The sequence below is a fragment of the Vipera berus genome (assembly GCF_964194415.1).
Source record: "Vipera berus genome assembly, chromosome: 2".
NCBI classification, from domain to species: Eukaryota; Metazoa; Chordata; class Lepidosauria; order Squamata; family Viperidae; genus Vipera; species Vipera berus.
The window spans coordinates 270,793,932-270,812,269 of record NC_138203.1 but is presented as its reverse complement, the minus strand read 5'-3'; the positions used below and the strand labels follow the sequence as shown (position 1 = coordinate 270,812,269).

Genomic DNA, 18,338 nt, shown 5'->3' with positions numbered 1-18,338 from the left:
GGAAATTTCAGGGGGGAAAAAACGTAAATTATATCGGCGTATAACACGCACACATCATTTGCCCCCTATTTTCAGGAAGAAAAAGTGCGTGTTATACGCCGATAAATACGGTATATGTGAAAGCTCTATCATAGCGTTTCCCAAACCTCCCACATGCCATCCTGTGCGAACCAGGAGAGTGTGCTTATCACTGTAATTCACATAGAGGCCGATAAGAAACGTTTGGGAAAGCTGAAGGTTGGGAGGCCAAAAACTGGCCGTTCCCACACAGCAGCTCGCAAGAGGGGATCACGTGACCCCGGGACACTGCGACCGTCATAAATATGAACCAGTTGCCAAGCGTCCTAATGTAAACCGTGTGACCAGGGGGATGGTGCAAAGGTCGTAACTGTGAACGCTGCTAACATCGAATGTCATTGCTTGACAAGAGATGAAGAAGTAGCCATTTCATATGTTAAACTTGTGTATTGCTTTAAGAGATTGAGTTAAGGCTGGGAGGGGGGAAGAGGTGGATTGTACCTTCAAGGCCATGAAATTAAAGAAGATAAGAACTTGGCGGGGTTTTCTAACGGAAGGGAAACTGATTCTTTAAATTAATTGGAGAATATAATTAATGACAAAATTAGAAAAGTGGAGAATTTTGTTTAACATATTGTGCGAGGGGGCGGAGATTTCAGATTCCAGCTTCCTTCCTAAATAAAGGACTTTTAAGGTAAACAATGCCTCAGAGTCACTTGAAAAGCCCGTATGTCAGAAACCTGACATCACTTTTTCAGTACCGCTGTAACTCTGAATGGTCCCTAAATGAATGGTTGGAAATTGAGGACTATCTAGAGCAGGGGGTCTTCAAACCCTGCTGCTTTAAGACGTGTGGACTTCAATTCCCAGAATTCCTCAGCCAGCATGGCTGTCTGAGGAATTCTGGGAGTTGAAGTCCACACGTCTTAAAGCTGCCAAGTTTGGTGAGCCCGTTCAGGCTCTGTAATTTATTCAGTGGCTCTGTAATTTATTCAGTGGTTCCCACTGGGTATGTTTGTTTTTGATAAGCCAGAACATTTATTGTTGAATGCTGGTCTGTTTGCATTAATGGTTATCAGCCAAGGTCTGTATAACATGTTCATTCTGTATCATTTTAAAACCATCATATTTCTTACCCATTAGCATTTTTGTTTCTCTTTCCTCTTATCAGAGCTCATTTATGCTTATGCAACGATAGGAATTTCCCAGTCATTACATTTGCTGGTGCCAATATTGAAAGTCCAAAAGATAATTAAAAAAAAACTGCATAAACTTCACATTTATTTTCCCCCCTCAAAATGTTTGGAAAGGGAAGGGCAGTGAGCACTTTGCAAACAATGGGGCATGTAGAGTTCTGCTCCACAGAGGCGATTTAACATAATTTTGCAGTAGTTTCTTTAAAAATTAGCAAAGATTTTAAAACCTGCAATAATAGTTGACCCTCCAGGGGTTCCACGTCAGCTGAGTGACTTAATTGGCCCTTCCCATCTTTAAGCAGTTTCTTGGACCAGGTTTCCCAGCAGGATTTACTATAGGTAATCCTCGACTTACAACAGTTCATTTTGTGACCGAAGTTACAACGGCACTGAAAAAAGCGACTTCTGATCCTTTAGCCCAGGGGGTGTCAAACTGCCGGCCCGCGGGCCGGATGCATCCTGGCAAAACTGCGCCCACCCCACTGCCGGCAATGGCAAAAAAAAAAGCCGAGATATGTCGCGACACGTCACGTGACGTTGCGAGTTTGACACCCCTGCTTTAGCCCCTGAGATTAGGAGCTTTCCACCACTTTATTTGTCCTGCTTTTCAAGCCAAGGGCTACGAGATTTAGGTTGCAAGACCCAAGGCTACCACCAGGACAATGTAAGGAGAAGATCATCTTAACTCTTTTCTGCCCTCTAGTGACTGTCTGAATTTTTGCAGACCTGATTTGATAGATTTAGAGGATTGAGGCAATGCTACTACAATAGCTGTACTGCAAGACAAGGCACCCGGACCTTTGCCAGCCTCTTGGGGTAAACCAAATAGGAATCACTACCAGATGAGCTAATTTGAATTTATTGTAAAGCTACATTGACAGAGTCTTGCAAACTACAAATACACCCCCCCCCCTGCCCCAATCTCTTCCGACAGCCAGAGAAATGAAAGAGGATCTCTTCTGAGCCTCTTGCCCCATCCCGCTCTCCAGTTGCTGGCTATGCTGTCTCTTACTTGACTGCTCCCTTTGTCATATCCCTTTGCCCAGTCTCCCAAGGTCTTTCCTACTTACCATTACAAAACCTTTGTGAAACCAGAAAAGAGAGATTTGTAGCATTTCCTCGATAAGCGATGGCATATAAAGATGGCACCAAGAAGTGTTGGACGGTGAGCATGGAGACCTAGGTTCAAGTCCTGGCAAATTCTGAACTACTTCCTCCTCCTTTGCCCAAAAGCCTGTATGGGTTAGTGGTGAAGGTGTTCTAGTCCCCTCTGAGCCACAGAAGCTTCCTGGGGAACTTGATGCCAATGGTGACCTATGTGCCCACCCCACGGTAGTGGAACAAGGGCTATGGAGTCCCAAAGGTGCTTTTTTTTCTCAAAAGGCAACTTGGACTTTGTTGTTCCTTGAAGACGTTTCGCTTCTCATCCGAGAGGCTTCTTTGGTTCTGATTCTGAACCGAAGAAGCTTCTCGAATGAGAAGCGAAACGTCTTCAAGGAACAACAAAAGTCCAAGTTGCCTTTTGGAAAAAAAGCACCTTTGGCACAACCATGAGTTGAATGAAGGAAAATCTCCAGAGACTGCTATGGAGAAAAGGCAAGATATAACTTACACTTGAAACATGTCGTTTCATTGTACCATTTTAATTCTGAGCCTAAATTTTGGGTCTTCTAGTTCTGATCTCTTCTCTCTCTCTTTTTTTTTTTTTTTGCAGACATACGCTGCCCGGGGCAGACAGACTTTGAAAATGGCTTTTTCACCCCACGACGAACTTTCCACCCCATTGGTGACATCCTGAGTTTTCAGTGTTCTGATGGGTACCAGCTTCTTGGCTCATCCCAGCGATACTGCCAGCCCAACGGTCAATGGAATGGGACTGCTCCTGTTTGTGATGATGGAGGTAAATCTTTTTTTTTATTAAAAAGGTAAAGGTTCCCCCTCACATGCGTGCTAGTCGTTTCCAACTCTAGGGGCCACTGCTCATCTCTGTTTCAAAGCCGAAGAGCCAGCGCTTGTCCGAGGACGTCTCCGTGGTCATGTGGCCGGCATGACTAGACGCCAGAGGTGCATGGAACGCTGTTACCTTCCCACCGTAGTGGTCACTATTTTTCTACTTGCATTTTTACGTGCTTTCGAACTGCTAGGTTGGCAGAAGCTGGGACGAGTAACAGGCACTCACTCTGTTACGCGGCACTCGGGATTCGACCCGCCAAACTGCCGACCTTCTGATCGACAAGCTCAGCGTCCTAACCCACTGAGCCACCGCGTCCCTAACAAAGCTACTAAAGAAAATACTGGGAAAGTTAGGGAAGGAGAAGGGCAGGGAAAAGCGTAAGGCAAGGGGAAACAAGAAAGAAAAGGTGTTAACTTCCAACTCCCCTTTGGTGCAGTAGAATAAGATAATAGCATCAAATCTCAACTTTTTACTTTTTATGTAGTAATATAAACTAGCCATTTCTACAACAATAAACCTATTGTCAAGTTTCCGACGTATGGGTTTTTCAAGTGACTCGGAGGCATTGTTTACCTTAAAAGTCCTTTATTCAGCCTAATACACCTGCAAATGCTTGCTCGAAGGAAGCTAGAATCTGAAATCTCCACCCCTTGCACAATATATTAAAACACAATTCTCCACCTTTCTAATTTTGTCATTAATCATATTCTCCAATTAATTTAAAGAATCAGTTTCCCTTCCGTTAGAAGAACCGCCAAAGAGAGACAAATGGCCTTGAAAGTGCATTCCTACTCTTCCCTCCTCCCAACTTTAAACTAAAGCAGTACGCAAGTCTTAAAGTAATACACAAGTTTAACATATGAAATAGCTACTTCTTCATCTCTTGTGAAGCAATAACATTCGATGTTAGCAGCATCGACACCTATCTAATTGGTAAAAACCCAAACCAAGGTTTTATTTTTTCCTTTCCACCTCAAGCACAAAGTCCAGAAGTGGCTTCCCAGTAGAAACAAAATTAATTGTGGTTTTTTTCTTTAATCAAAGCACTCGATTTAGCCAACTCCCATCAATTTTTGCAGCCATTCATCCACTAACTCCATCGTTTTGCAGCCATTCATCCATTGTGGGAATCAAAGTGTCCTTCCATTTGCAGTCATAAAGTAGTCTTGCTGCTGTCAACATACTGTATATAATAAGATCAACATTCCTTTCCCACCCCCACCAAAGTCTTTATCCATAAAACCCAAAAGGAAAGTTTCTGCTGTTATCTATATATTCACTTTGAGAATCTTCTGTATTAAGATGTGAATCCTATTCCAGTATTTTTTTGGCTTTGTCGTGATGGAGGTAAGGCTTTGTTTTAGGCTTTCAATATGTCCACCTCTGATAGGTAAGCTAATCTTTATTGTCATTTTTTTTACTGTGGGCACAATGGCGCACATCAAAAATGAAATTTAGTTGCCCACTCTCACAGCGAGACACATACACGACACCTAAAACATACTACATACAACATATGATAGGTGTCCCTTCCTGGCTGTGAAGATGACATCACCTCTACTTCTAATTTATCTTTTGGGCGGGTTCACAGTAGGCTTTTGCGTACATTTTGGAAATACACTAAACAGCCTCCACACTAAACATCTTACTTGTTCAACTCAAGATGAGTGGCCTTCACCACATTTTCTGTTAGCAACATCCGTGCACACTTCACACAATACAGGTTATCCTCGATTTACGATCACAATTGAGGCCAAATTGCTGTTGCTAAGTGAGATAGAGGTTAAGTGATTTTTTTGCTCCATTTTACGACCTTTCTTGCCCCAGTTGTTAAGTGAATCACTGCCATTTTTAATTTAGTAACATGGTTGTTAAGTGAATCTGGCTTCCCCATTGACTTTGCTTGTCAGGTCGCGAAAAGGAATCACAGGCCAGTTGCCAAGTGTCTGAATTTTGATCATGTGACCATTGGGATGCTGCAACGGTTGTAAGGGTGAAAAATGTTCATGAGCCCCTTATTTCAGTGCTGTTGTAACGTTTGAACGGTCACTAAATGAACTGTTATAGGTCGAGGACTACCTGTGTACTCTGCTGTAAAAATGAAGAAGCATTTGGAAGCAGTATGAGAGTAGCTACGTATCTTCCCACATCATCTGCTACAGTCTCACCTCTACAATTGGGTTGATGTTGTTGTCTTCTCTCCACAGTTGGGCACTGCCGCACTCTTGCTGTGCCCCCGGGGGCGATTGCTACAGGGAAAGGCAACCATCTTGGTGATCGGATCTCATTCCGGTGTCAGAATAACTTAGACTTGATTGGATCACCCCAACGGGTCTGCATGCTGGATGGCGAATGGTCTGATATGCAGCCAAGTTGTAGAGGTATGCATTTCAAGGACACCTCTTTTCCAGCGGGTTAGGTTAGATGGTCTCCAGTGTCACCACTTGTCCTTTAGCTTCTGCATCCTTTCTTTACATTCACTAGATGCATCTCCTTTTCAATTAGGATGCATCTCCTCAGGTAGAAGGTCCATACAGAGAGTGGTAAGGACAGCTGAGAAGATTATAGGAATCCTGCTTCCTGTTATTCAGGACACTGCTTATATGCTTAGAGCTCGAAGCATTGTTAGATACCCCTCACACCCACTTCACGGTCTGTTTCTGTTGCTCCCCTCTGGAAGGAGGTTTTGAAGTATTTATAGCAGAGCTACTAGATTCTTTCTTTCCTTGCCAAATGAATTTCAAGAATTAATTAATTCAAATCTTCGGGGGAAAAATTTCTCCTATTTTATAGGTATTGTTTGAAATAGAAATAAGATTTTCGGTAGTAAATTCATTTTCACTGTGGCAATTCTTCCTAATATTGACAATTGCAATTTTTTTCAATTTTTCCAAGTCCAATTTTATTTGATTCAATAATTTTGTGTAATTATTTTCTTTTATCGTTGAACATCTTGCTCTCAACTGTATTCCCAAATATTTAACCTTTTTAACTATCTGTAATTCTGTTTTTTCCGATATTTGTTTTTTTTGTTTGTAAGTTTTTTAGCTATTACTTTAGGTTTTTCTTTATTTTCAGTCCTGCCATTTCTCCATATTGTTCTATCTTTCCCAATAGTTTAGAAATCATCTCCAAAGGTTCTTCTAAAATAAATACCAAATCATCAGCAAATACTTGTAATTTATATGTTTCGCCTTTTATTTCTAATCCTTTGATTTCTATGTCTAATGTTTCTATTTAAGACTTCCAAAGTAAAAATAAATAACAATGGAGATAATGGACATCCTTGCCTTGTTCCTTTCCTTATCTCAAAGTTCTCAGTGTAATCTCCATTCACAATCACTTTTGCTCTTTGTTATATATCATTTTTATGATATTTATAAAATTCTGTCCAAAGTCCATTATTTGTAATTGCTGTATCATAAATTGCCAGGAAACATTATCAAACGCCTTTTGAGCATCTAAATATATTAGTGTCATTTGTTTCCCTGGATGTAATGCATAGTATTCTAATACATTCATTATCACTCTTAAGTTGTTTTTGATTTGTCTCTTTGGTAAGAAACCATTCTGGTCTGAATGTATGAATTCAGTTAAGTATCTTTTCAGTCTCTCAGCCATTACTGAAGTAAAAAATTTATAATCCACGTTCAATAATGATATCGGTCTGTAGTTTTTTTATCTGTGTCAAATCTGAGTCTTCTTTTGGTGTTAAAGTAATACATTTGGAGATATTTTGTTAACATGTCTAACAAATGGACTCTGGATGTTAATAAAACAAACCTGAATTAAGGAATTTTAAGACACTTTTTGTTACCATGCTAACTACAGATAGTCCTTGACTTATGACCACAATTGAGCTTAAAACTTCTGTTGCTAAATGAGGTAATTGCTAGGTGAATTTTGCCCCATTTTATGACCTTTCTTGCCACAGCTGTTAAGTGAATCACTGCAGTTGTTAAGTTAGTGACAGGGTTGTTAAGTGAATCTGGCTTCCCCATTGACTTTGCCTGTCAGAAGGTCACAAAATGTGATCACATGATAATAATAATAATAATAATAATAATAATAATAATAATAATAATAATAATAATAATAATAATAATAATAATAATAATAATAATAATTTATTTGTATACCGCCCTTCTCCCGAAGGACTCAGGGCGGTGAGCAGGGCAGACATATAAAAATACAAAAAATGCAAAAGTTAAAAAAGAATTAAATATATGCCCAAGCTAAAAACAGTAAATACATATATTAAAATGACAATAAAAAACCCAACCCATCCCCCATCAGGCCAAGCCGGCTTGTTCAAATAAATGCGTCTTCAGATCGCGTCGGAAGGAGCGAAGGTCGGGCGCCATCCGGAGCTCGACCGGCAACCGATTCCATAAATCCGGGGCGCCCACAGAGAAGGACCTCCCCCTGGGGGCCACCAAACGACATTCTTTGATCGGTGGCACCCTGAGGAGGCCCTCTCTGTGGGAACGCACAGGGCGGAGGGAAGTTGATCTCGGGACACTGCAATAATCATAAATATGAACCAGTTGCCAAGTGTCTGACTTTTGATCACATGACTGTGGGGATGCTGCAGTGGTTGTAAGAGTGAAAAACAGTCATAAGTCACTTTTTCACTGCCGTTATAACTTCGAATGGTCACTAAATGAACTGTTGCAAGTCAAGGACTACCTGTATTCAGCCAATGCTTTTTTCTGATGTTTTGAAATAACCTGTTAAATAAAGATGTATTTGTATTTCCAGTATTTGAGAATAGCAATATTGCTAATAGCGATATTTGTAAAAAAAATTGAATTCCTTTCTTATGTTGGAAAGATGGAAAGATTATTGATCAGATTAATTATAAAATATTGTTCAGAGCAATCTCTCATCAATCAATCAATCAGAGTAGAGCTGGAAGGGACCTTAGAGGTCTTCTAGTCCAACCTCCTAATGAAGCAGGAGACCCTATACCATTTCAAACAGGTGGCTGTCCAGTCTCTTCTTAAAAACCTCCAGTGTTGGAGCACCCACAACTTCTGAAGGCAAAGCTGTTCCACTGGTTAACTGTCCTCACTGTTAGGAAGTTTCTTCTTAATTCCAGATTGCTTCTCTCCTTGATTAGTTTCCATCCATTGTTTCTTGTCTTGCCCTCTGGTGCTTTGGAAAATAATTTGACCCCCTCTTCTTTGTGGCAGCCCCTCAAATACTGGAACCAGCATCTTCATCTCTTTCACAATAACACAAGATGATCCCCTTTTCTCCTCCTCACAGCCAGTTATTCTTATGACCGAGCTGAAGATGTTAAAGCTGAATTTGGGGCCTCGTTGACGGATGTTCTGAGTGAGGTATCCACCTTCGAGTTGGACCCTTCTGGGACAATTAAAAGTGAGTCTTTTTTCTCTCCAGAGCAGCTAGTCTAATGGGTCTACCAGTTAAAAGTGGCAGGCAGAAATTTGTAGTTTCAGACTTGCGAAATACTATTAATGTAGCCTTATGATAAAGTAATTTTCACTCACCTAGTTGTGTTTCCTGTCTGGTTTACCTGGGAAGGCCAAGATAACATGATCAGTAGCTATTGGTAGCTACTAATGACTACTAATTAGACCAGGGTTTTCAGGGACACGGTGGCTCAGTGGGTTAGGATGCTGAGCTTGTCGATCAGAAGGTCGGCAGTTTGGCGGGTTGAATCCCGAGTGCCACGTAACAGAGCGGGCGCCTGTTACTCGTCCCAGCTTCTGCCAACCTAGCAGTTCGAAAGTGAAGTCTGAGAATTCTGGAAGTAGAAATTCTCAAGTATCAAACAGTGAGAAACACTGTTATAAATGGTAGTTCCAATATGATCTTCACAGATCTCTTAAAAATTAGTTTTGGAGGATACCATGGCACTTAAAGAGAGCCCATTCAGTATCGATTAGGAACCTACGCAATTTTATTCTGAATTAATTAAAGGATAGATGCAGGGGAGATCTCCAGCGGGACTGAAGCAGGCAATGAGTCACAGGCGCTTGCAGAATCATATTCTAAGGTTGAGAAACACACAAAATGGTGGCACTGTGGATATTCATCAGGTCAATTTCATGATACATTTTATACAAGCAAATTCTATGGCTTTGCCTTTGGGCAGTCCATTTTTTTGTGGCTTCAGAATCACTTTCAGCTTCTTTGGAGATATCCTAGGTTATAGAAAGGGAAAGAGAGAAAGAAGTATCTGGTATCAGTGGAAGTAAGTTCTTTTGCTTAGGAAATAACAATTTCTTTCTTCTCCTCATTAGCTCCGTATTTAGGCCGAAGACTTATACTGACCAAAGATAGCTTCCTCTATGTTTACTTCCTGTTGGATGCTTCCCACAGCGTTACAGAACCTAACTTTTCTATCTTTAAAGATGCTGTAAGCCAAATCATCATCAGGGTAAGTTTCTGTAGATATAGAGTTGGATAAAGAATTGGGAGGCGGATCTAGGAGATGACCAGGCTGAGCTCGAGGCAGGGGTCAAACACATTATCATTCTAAGTCCAGCCCATCTTGAATTCCTTATCTACTGCCAAATTGCTTTGACTGTTAGTAGTTCAGATTCTTGTAGCAAGCTTAAGCTTACAATAAATCTTTATATCCATTTGAATTGAGGGCCTTCTCTGTGGGTGCGCCTGCCCTTTGGAACCAGTTACCCGCAGAGCTCAGGACTGCCCCAGATTTTCGTTCGTTCCGCCGGGACCTGAAGACCTGGCCTCTTTGAGCCTTCTGGCCAGGACTGAGAATTTTTAATTTTTAACTTATTGTAATTGGGTTTTTTAAATCAGAGTTATAGGGGTTTTAGATTTTAATCAAGGATAATTTAATCTATTTTAATTGTTATTAACTTTTTGTATTGTAATGTTGTTTTAATTGCCTTGTGAACCGCCCTGGGTCCTACGGGAGAAGGGCGGTATATAAGTTCAATAAATAATAATAATAATAATACCCCTAGTGCTTGAGAGCGGTGGTGTTAGCAACAGTGCTGGTGACTATTGACATAAGGACATGTTTACGCTGCAAATATAAACTGATTTGAACTTTAACAAGGTCTAACCCAGGTTAACTGTACTATAAGCAATCAAATCAGACTGCGTACAAAATTAAATCCCCGAAAGATGGAAGTGAGGAAGGAAATCTTCACCAAGGCTGGAGAATGTGAGTAGGTTATGTAGGTTTATTTATTAATTTATCAACCTGCATGATCCCTGTATTGGTAAATATCCCCTCCACTAGGTCCAGACAGGGGGGAAAAACACTACAGGAAACCTAACTCTCCTTTGATTGAGATTGGCTATAGTAACTGAATTTTACAAGTCTTGATTGTCCCCATCCTTCCTATACTCCATTGAATTAGGGAGCCATCTGCCTTCTGAATGTTATCTTGTTAACTCTGGACATCAATAATGCTTCAGCCCTTTTGCCTACAGGACAAATTCTGCATATCTCTGTCAAGACCATCTTCCTTATACCCTTGCACAAAGGGGCTCCAGGAAGCTTAACCTATAGAGTTAATACATCAATTAAGAATAACGAAAGAATAACTATCTTCCCCACCAATCACCATCAGAAACATGGTTCCATTCTACTCTAGGGCCTTTACTCTTCTCTTATGGAAGACCAACAGTACTGAGGCAATAACTAGTCAGTTAGAATAGAAGAAGCTTCTTGTATGAGAAGCAAAATGTTTTCAAAGAAAAAACAACAACAACAACAAGGAAGTCCAGTTGCCTTTTGGGACCACCATGACCTGGATGATTGAGAATCTCCATAGATTGAGGCAATATAACGCTGTTCCATAGGGCAGGCACAACTGCCAAGAAGCACACCCCTTGAAACTCAAAATGAGTGTGGTTTACAGCTGGGACCCAGATGTTACTGATCAGACAGAAGCAATGCAGGAGAAAGAGGGTGCTGTAGATAAGCCATTTTTCCCTGACTGCATCCCTGCAGTGATCATTCCTTCCCTAGCAGCCTGGAGAATTGACCTAGAATATAAATATCTGTGGGTGCCAACAGAAAGTTTTAACTAATTGCTGGGATGTGATTTTTATGGGGATCAGAGCAAGAAAAGAAAAGTTAATCCTCCGATCACTATAGAGCAGACATGTGAAACACAAGGCCCGGGGGCCGGATCCGGCCCGCGAAGTGGTTTCATGCGGCCCGCGAAGCCATCCTGGAAACAGTGAGGGAACGGCCCCCACTGCCTTGGCCTTGGCCCAGAGACCCTCCTTCTGCCAGAGACCCTCAGATCTGTCCCACTCCTGCCCAGGCCCCCATAGGCACCCTTGATGCGAACGATGTAGAGCTGGCCACGCCCACCCAGTAGGCCATACACACTTTAGCCATGCCCACCCAGTAGGCCACGCCCACCCTGGCCATACCCACCCAGCTCCCTGAGGGCAACCGCAATGCTGATGCGGCCCTCAATGAAATTGAGTTTGACACCCCTGCTATAGAGCCTTTGGCTGGAGGGATTTAGGGGGAACACAAGGAAGTTGTAATTTCTTTATTTGATTGTTGTGAGCCACTAGGGTTGTTCCGAGTCAGGCGGAACACATTTAATATTACTATGGTTGGTCATTCAGTCAGCTACTGTAGATGTTTCGACTGGATTTGGCATTTTTATTCATTTATCAAGTTCTTCCCAAGGACCTGGGATAGGCAGATGTTGTTGTTTGATAATGTTAAAGGTATCGTTGGCAGGACATAAGCTGTTCCAAGTACAGATAGGCCTCGGCTTACAACAATTCGTTTAGTGAACGTTCAAAGTTAGAATGGCACCTGTTACTATTGGTACTAATAGAATTAACAGAACTAATGGTGTAACAACGCAATGCCACTTTCCTCCTTTGGCCAGAAACATTTGAGTCTGCAAGTTCCTCTGGCTTATTACACACTACAGTCCCATTTTATTTATTAGATTTTTATCCTGCCTTTATTACTTTGAAAATCTCCCCTGCACTTGGATTTTAGTTGATTAAGAACAGAGCTCTTTTACTGCCACGATGCCCTCCAAAATTAGGTTTTAAGAGGTCACTGAAGATCATATTGAATCTACCATTTGTAGCAGTGTTTCTCAGCCTTGACAACTCCCAAGGACTTCAATTCCCAGAATTCAGAAGCGTTTATAGATTTCTTTGTGGGGTGATCACTCTTGTTCAATGATTGTCAGTTTGCAGTACAGTCACCTTGAATAGGGAGAAATGGATTAAAAGCTGGTTTTGAAATAGTGCTGGGTCGTCAAAGCAAAACAAGGGCTTCCACTCTTGTGTATTCAGCTGCTGGTGTGTTGTTGGGAGGATTTTCTAAGAACAATGCCAAGGCTTGCTGACCCCCAGGTTATCAACCTATCAGTGACTTATCAGTCCTTAATATCACACACAAACAAGGACAGCTGATTCTATCCCTCTCAGTAAACATTTAAAAGTTCCTGCTTTCGTTGGACAGAAAATTCTGCGTAATTCAACTTCAACAGAAAAAAGATTTTGTTGAAAAAAAACCCGAGCTCTTTGCAGCATTTGGCCCTTTAATAATTGTGGCCTAAAGTTGGTTATTTCACTGTAAAGTAGTGAAAAGAAAAGAAAAGGCATTCCCAAAATGCAAAGCTGTCGTAAAATGTGGTTCACTGCGATTGTGGTTCACCACCAACAGGCTTGGTTAGCGAGTACCCAAAGTGCGGTCATGTGACCTGGGGGAAGGGCTGATCGTCAGCACTTTGAATCCAGGTCGTAACTAACCCCGGGCAGGATCGTTGGAACTTCGAACGGTTGCTAAGCAACCTGTTTTAAGTCGAGGACTACTTATATTGTATATTCCTGATCAACTCAATCTACCTTGAAACTGAGCAGAACCGGATCCTGCTTCTTATCAGTTGAAGGAGCATTGTGGAATATTTTTATTTATTTATTTTTAGTTTATTTATTTGTATCCTTCCTTCATTATTTTTTACAAATGATACTCCCGATACTCCCACGTAACACCTCTACTCCGCGAGCTGCATTGGCTTCCGGTTGCACTTCGGGTGAGATTCAAGGTGCTGGTGATGACCTATAAAGCCCTAAATGGCGAGGGTCCGGGATATCTGAGGGAACACCTGCTGCCAGCATCAAGCTCCCTTCGTCTTGTGCGCTCCCACAGGGAGGGTCTTCTCAGGGTGCCGCCGGTTAAAGATTGCCGGCGGGTAACACCCAGGGGTAGGGCCTTCTCAGTGGGCGCGCCTGCCCTGTGGAACCAGCTGCCTGCGGAGCTTAGGACTGCCCCCGACCTCCGTTCATTCCGCCGGGACCTGAAGACCTGGCTCTTCGAGCTCTCTGGCCCAGGCTGAGAATTTTTAATCTTTAATTTTAACTGGGGTTTTTATTTTCTCTCAGGGTTTCATTTAATCTTTTTAAAATTGTTTTAACTTTTGTATGGATTTTCTTTTAAATACCCTGTAAACCGCCCTGAGTCCTTCGGGAAAGGGCGGTATATAAATCTAAATAAATAAATTCATAACGGCGAACATATCCCCCACACACATCCAACACACTTTCCTCTCCTTATTTTCCCCACAACAACAACCCTGTGAAGTGGGGTTGGGCTGAGAGAGAGAGAGAGACTTAACAGGCCCAAGGTCACCCTGCTGGCTTTTATGGCTAAGGCAGGACTGGAACTCACAGTCTCCCACTTTCTACCCTGGTGCATTAGACCAAACTGGCTCTCAAGTATGCCTCAGAATTTTTTTTTTTGCCAAACATTAAAATGAAATACTTTGGTAGAAAAATATCATATGGAAAAAGGTTCTTCGATGGTAAAGAAAATAACCTATTTGTTGGATGGTCTCCAAAATGTAATCCTGTTTTTTTTTGTGTGTGTGTGTTTTGGCTTTTCTTTGCTCCTCAGATTTCTAGCTTTGATGTTCCAGTCAAATTCGCAGTCATATCTTATGCCAGCCAGCCCAAGACGGTGGTCGACATTGGCAGTGCTGATGCTGAAGATGCTGATATGGTGCTTGAGAGGATGGAAAATAATATGAATTACAAAGGTAGATGTTTGGACCGGTTTGCATGTGGTATTTCTTTCCCAATATCTCTGTATGTTGCCCAGAGTTGTTGTGAGTTGGATGGCCTTATAAATTTGATCGATCCCTTATTTTGATTAAAATATTTATACACTGCTTCTCATCATTGGCGCCTGAGAGGGGGGAGTGGTCAAAACGGACAAGTTTGTGATACAAGCCCCATGTGATTGTGTCACTGTATAGAGCACAGGTCTGCAACCCACTGCTCTGGAGCCGCATGCGGCTCTTTCAGCCGTCTCCTGTGGCTCCCAGTCCTCTGCCATGTGCAGTCCCCCCCAAAAAAAAGTGGGAGTAAAAAAGTTCAACCAATCAATTCAAATATGCAGGGTAGGTGCATATCTCGCCTTGGCTCCACTCTTCAGTCAAACCCTGTTCTGCGCATGTGCGCATGTTCATCCATGCGCACACATTTTTGCGGCTCCCAGTTTTTCCTTTTGTGAAGGAACCGGTTCCGAGTGGCTCTTTCACTGTTTCAGGTTGCTGACCCCTGGTATAGTCTCTCCCCCTTGCGCACAAATTTATCTCATACACATGTACAGATAGGCTTACAACCATAACTGAGCCCCAAATTTCTGTTGCTAAGTGAGACATTCATTAAGTGGAATTTTGCCCCATTTTACGGCCTTCCTTGCCGCAGTTGTTAAGTGAATCACTGCAGTTGTTAAGTTAATAACATGGTTATTAAGTGAATCTGGCTTCCCCATTGACTTTGCTTGTCGGAAGGTCTCAATAGATGATCACATGACCCTGGGACACTGCAGCTGTCATAAATATGAAGCAGTTGCCAAGCATCCAAATTTTGATCATGTGACCACGGGGATGCTGCAATGGTGTGTTTGCAGGCGCAGGAGGCAAGCCACAGCATTGATCGGTTGCTGGGAGGTGCAGCTATTTGCCCCGTGCACCAAAGCATTGGGGTGGAAATGTGCCTCGGGGAATTGGCCAGGATGATGAGCTGAGAGTGGAGGGACGGCGGGGGAGAGGCATTGGTGGTGGGGAATTGCTGGGGGAAGGTCAGCGGAGGACGAAAGCCTGTTGTGAATCAGCTGTGGTGGGTGGCTAGGAATGAAGTGGGCATGGCCAAAGGTCAGTGCCTAAATGTCCTAGGTCAGTGGTGGTGAACCTATGACACGCGTGCCAGAGTTGGCACTCAGAGACCTCTCTGTGGGCACGCGCACTGTTGCCCCAGCCCCGCATCCCCCTGTGGCCCCCTCCTCACCAGTAGACCCCCCGGAGGAGAGTCGCCCCTGGGCGTCGCTTGTGCAGAGCAGCGCAGCCAAGGACATGTCATCCAGGCAGCAGGGATAAGACTCCACCCTCGCGCCCCATCGCACGCAGATGATGCTGGAGGGCGCGGGTGGAGGGGTGTGGCCGCCATGGTGCGGCAAGGCCACCTGGGTGATCTGCTGCGGCGGACCATGGAGGTGGTAGGTGGCCCTGCGGGCAGGCGGGGCAGGGGTGGAGTGGGTGGGGCCATTCCTGGTCAGCCCAACCAAAGTCCAGTGTGGTAGCTAGGTCAGCAGAGTTGCTGCACTGTTCGGGTTGTTCTTCCCCGTCTGGAGACCCAATTTGCACTTCCGGACTGTGTCCATTTATGGCTACCTCCCCGTTGTAATGTCTGAAAGAGTCCTCAGAGCATGTGAACTGCTCTGTTAGACTGCTGGCTGCCGGCTGTTGCGGACCCTCTGGGGAGTCCTCGTTTAGTGACTGTTCAGCAAACTGCTGTCGCAGCTGATCGATATGTCAGCAAATGACTCGCCCCTCCTTCCAGGATCACCTCGTAGGAGAGGGGTCCTGAGACCTTAACAATTTTAGCGGGCACCCACAAATTCCCATGCCCGTAGTTCTGGGCCCACACCCCATCGCCCACTTGCAACCCCCTTGGTGCCTTTGGGCATGTGGTGTCTGCTGCTACCCGGTCAGGGTGCAACCTGTCCAGTTTCGTGATCAGTCTTCTTCCCTAGCAGAGCTCTGCTGGGCTTTTGCCCGTTGCTGTGCATGGCGTAGTGTGCTGGCATAGCAAGAAATCAGCCAGCCTTTGGTACCAATCCCCTGAAACAATGCGTTTGACTCTTTCGTCATACGCACAATGCGTTCAGCCTGCCCATTAGTCGAGGGCTGAAGAGGAGCCGACGATGCGTGCCTTATGCGGTTGGCCCTCAAAAAGGCCTGAAATTCGGACGCTGTGAACTGGCCCCATTGTCCGAGACTAAGATGTCCAGCAGCCCATGTGTAGCAAAAAGCTTCCTAAGCACCTAGATGGTCCTAGCAGTAGTCATAATGAGTATAGGAATTACTTCCAGCCATTTAGAGTGGCTGTCGACCACTATCAAAAACAGCTGTCCCTGAAAGGGCCCGGCAAAGTCAATGTGAATCCTTGACCACAGTGTATGAGTCTCCTCCCATCGGTGGACAGGGGCCTGCGGCATCTCTGGTCTGGACTGTTGACACGTGTAACACCCGTGTACTTGGGCCTCAATAGCCTTATCTAACCCTGACCACCAAAGGTAGCTCCGTGCCAGTGCCTTCATCCGGACGATACCTGGATGGCCCTCATGCGGAGACTGGAGCACTCTGTGCCTTAATGAACTGGGGACAATAACCCTGCTCCCCCATAGAATGCAACCCTTATGCGCTGAAAGCTCATGTCTATGTGCGTAATAGCTCTGGAACTCAGGCCCCGGGCTATTTTCCAGCCATCTGGTGTGAACCCAGGACAGCACCCTGCTTAAAATTTTGTCTGCGGCTGTTTCCGCAGCTACATCCCCAGCATGGAGGGGAAGTTCAGGCAAATCTTGAATTGACAAGATGCGAGCGGCTGGAGGCGGATCTGGCTCCACCTGTGGCAATGGCAACCTCCTAAGGCCATCTGCATAGCCCATGTCTTTGCCGGGTTTGTGAACCAGCCTGTAGCTGTAGGCTGACATAAAAATGGACCATCTTAACATTCTGGGGGAAAGTATTTGAGGTGTCTGCCTATCTGTAATAAATAACCCTAGCAATGGCACAGTTGTTTCTTTTTTTTTTTTGAGAGCAGCATTCACCCTACAGCACGACCTCTGTTGATGCCACACCCTAAAATAAATAAATAAAATAAAGCCCCACTGCAAAGTTTGATAAAGTAGACGTTTAATTGGGATCTGTGGCAGCATTCTTTTTCATCCATGTTCCATCACGCAGGCAGACTTCCCACTTTTTTTTAACCACAAATAAATGCACGAAACCTTTGGGAATGCTATCTCTTGCGGTTCCCTCTTGCTGCCTCTGCATTGCCCCTTATATTGTCCGTCAAATGAGGTTTAAAAAGGAAGAACTTCTCAAGACTAATCCTTTTTTTTTTTTTTTTTGCAGATCACGGCAATGCAACCGGCACCAACATTTATGCGGCCCTTTATGCTGTTTACGAGATGATGATTAACGAAGAAGCATTTTCAAAGGATCAATGGAGCAAAGTCCGCCATGCTATCATTCTGCTTACAGATGGTAAGGAGAAATGGAGAGATTGAAAGTGGAGGTGTGGGTTTTTTTTGGAATGGGGGAGACCGTTCATTGTCTAGCCATGGCTGTTGTACAATATAGGAGAATATTTATAGCTCAGGGTTGAAATGAGGGGTCTTTGGTGCTCTCTGAGCTTGGTAGTTGTTTTTTGCAGAAGTTTCATTACCCAAACTAGATTTATTTATTTATTTATTTATTTATTTAGTTATATTTATATACCGCCCTTTCCCTGAGGACTCAGGGCGGTTTACAGGGAATTAAAAAATCCAACATACAAAAGTTAAAACCGAATTAAAAAATATTAAATTGACCCTGTACACAATTAAAACCCCAATTAAAATTTCTCCTCAGCCTTGGCCCGAGAGCTCAAAGAGCCAGGTCTTCAGGCCCCGGCGGAATGATCGGAGGTCGGGGGCAGTTCTCACCATCAGTGCTAGGAGGGACTGGGGTTTCGCTCTCATTGTGTTGCTCTTACCACATGAGCTATAAATAAATAATAAATAAATAAATAAACCTTTATTGTCAAAGTACAACATGTGTACATTGAGTTTAGCTGAGCCTCCCACCCCCCCCGTGCTCTCTCCCCCCAACACACAGTGA

At 43.6% G+C, this 18,338-nt stretch overlaps 1 protein-coding gene across 1 annotated transcript in view; it reads left to right on the top strand.

The window, feature by feature from the left end:
• LOC308664609 (complement C2-like) overlaps nt 1–18,338 on the top strand; it is a 57,887-nt gene that overhangs the window by 6,918 nt on the left and 32,631 nt on the right. Inside the window, exons 3-8 of the mRNA XM_081322002.1 lie at nt 2,929–3,114; nt 5,376–5,549; nt 8,440–8,553; nt 9,441–9,577; nt 14,063–14,204; nt 17,592–17,723. Coding sequence (XP_081178128.1) covers nt 2,929–3,114; nt 5,376–5,549; nt 8,440–8,553; nt 9,441–9,577; nt 14,063–14,204; nt 17,592–17,723 — 885 coding nt within the window. The remainder of the gene's footprint in view (nt 1–2,928; nt 3,115–5,375; nt 5,550–8,439; nt 8,554–9,440; nt 9,578–14,062; nt 14,205–17,591; nt 17,724–18,338) is intronic.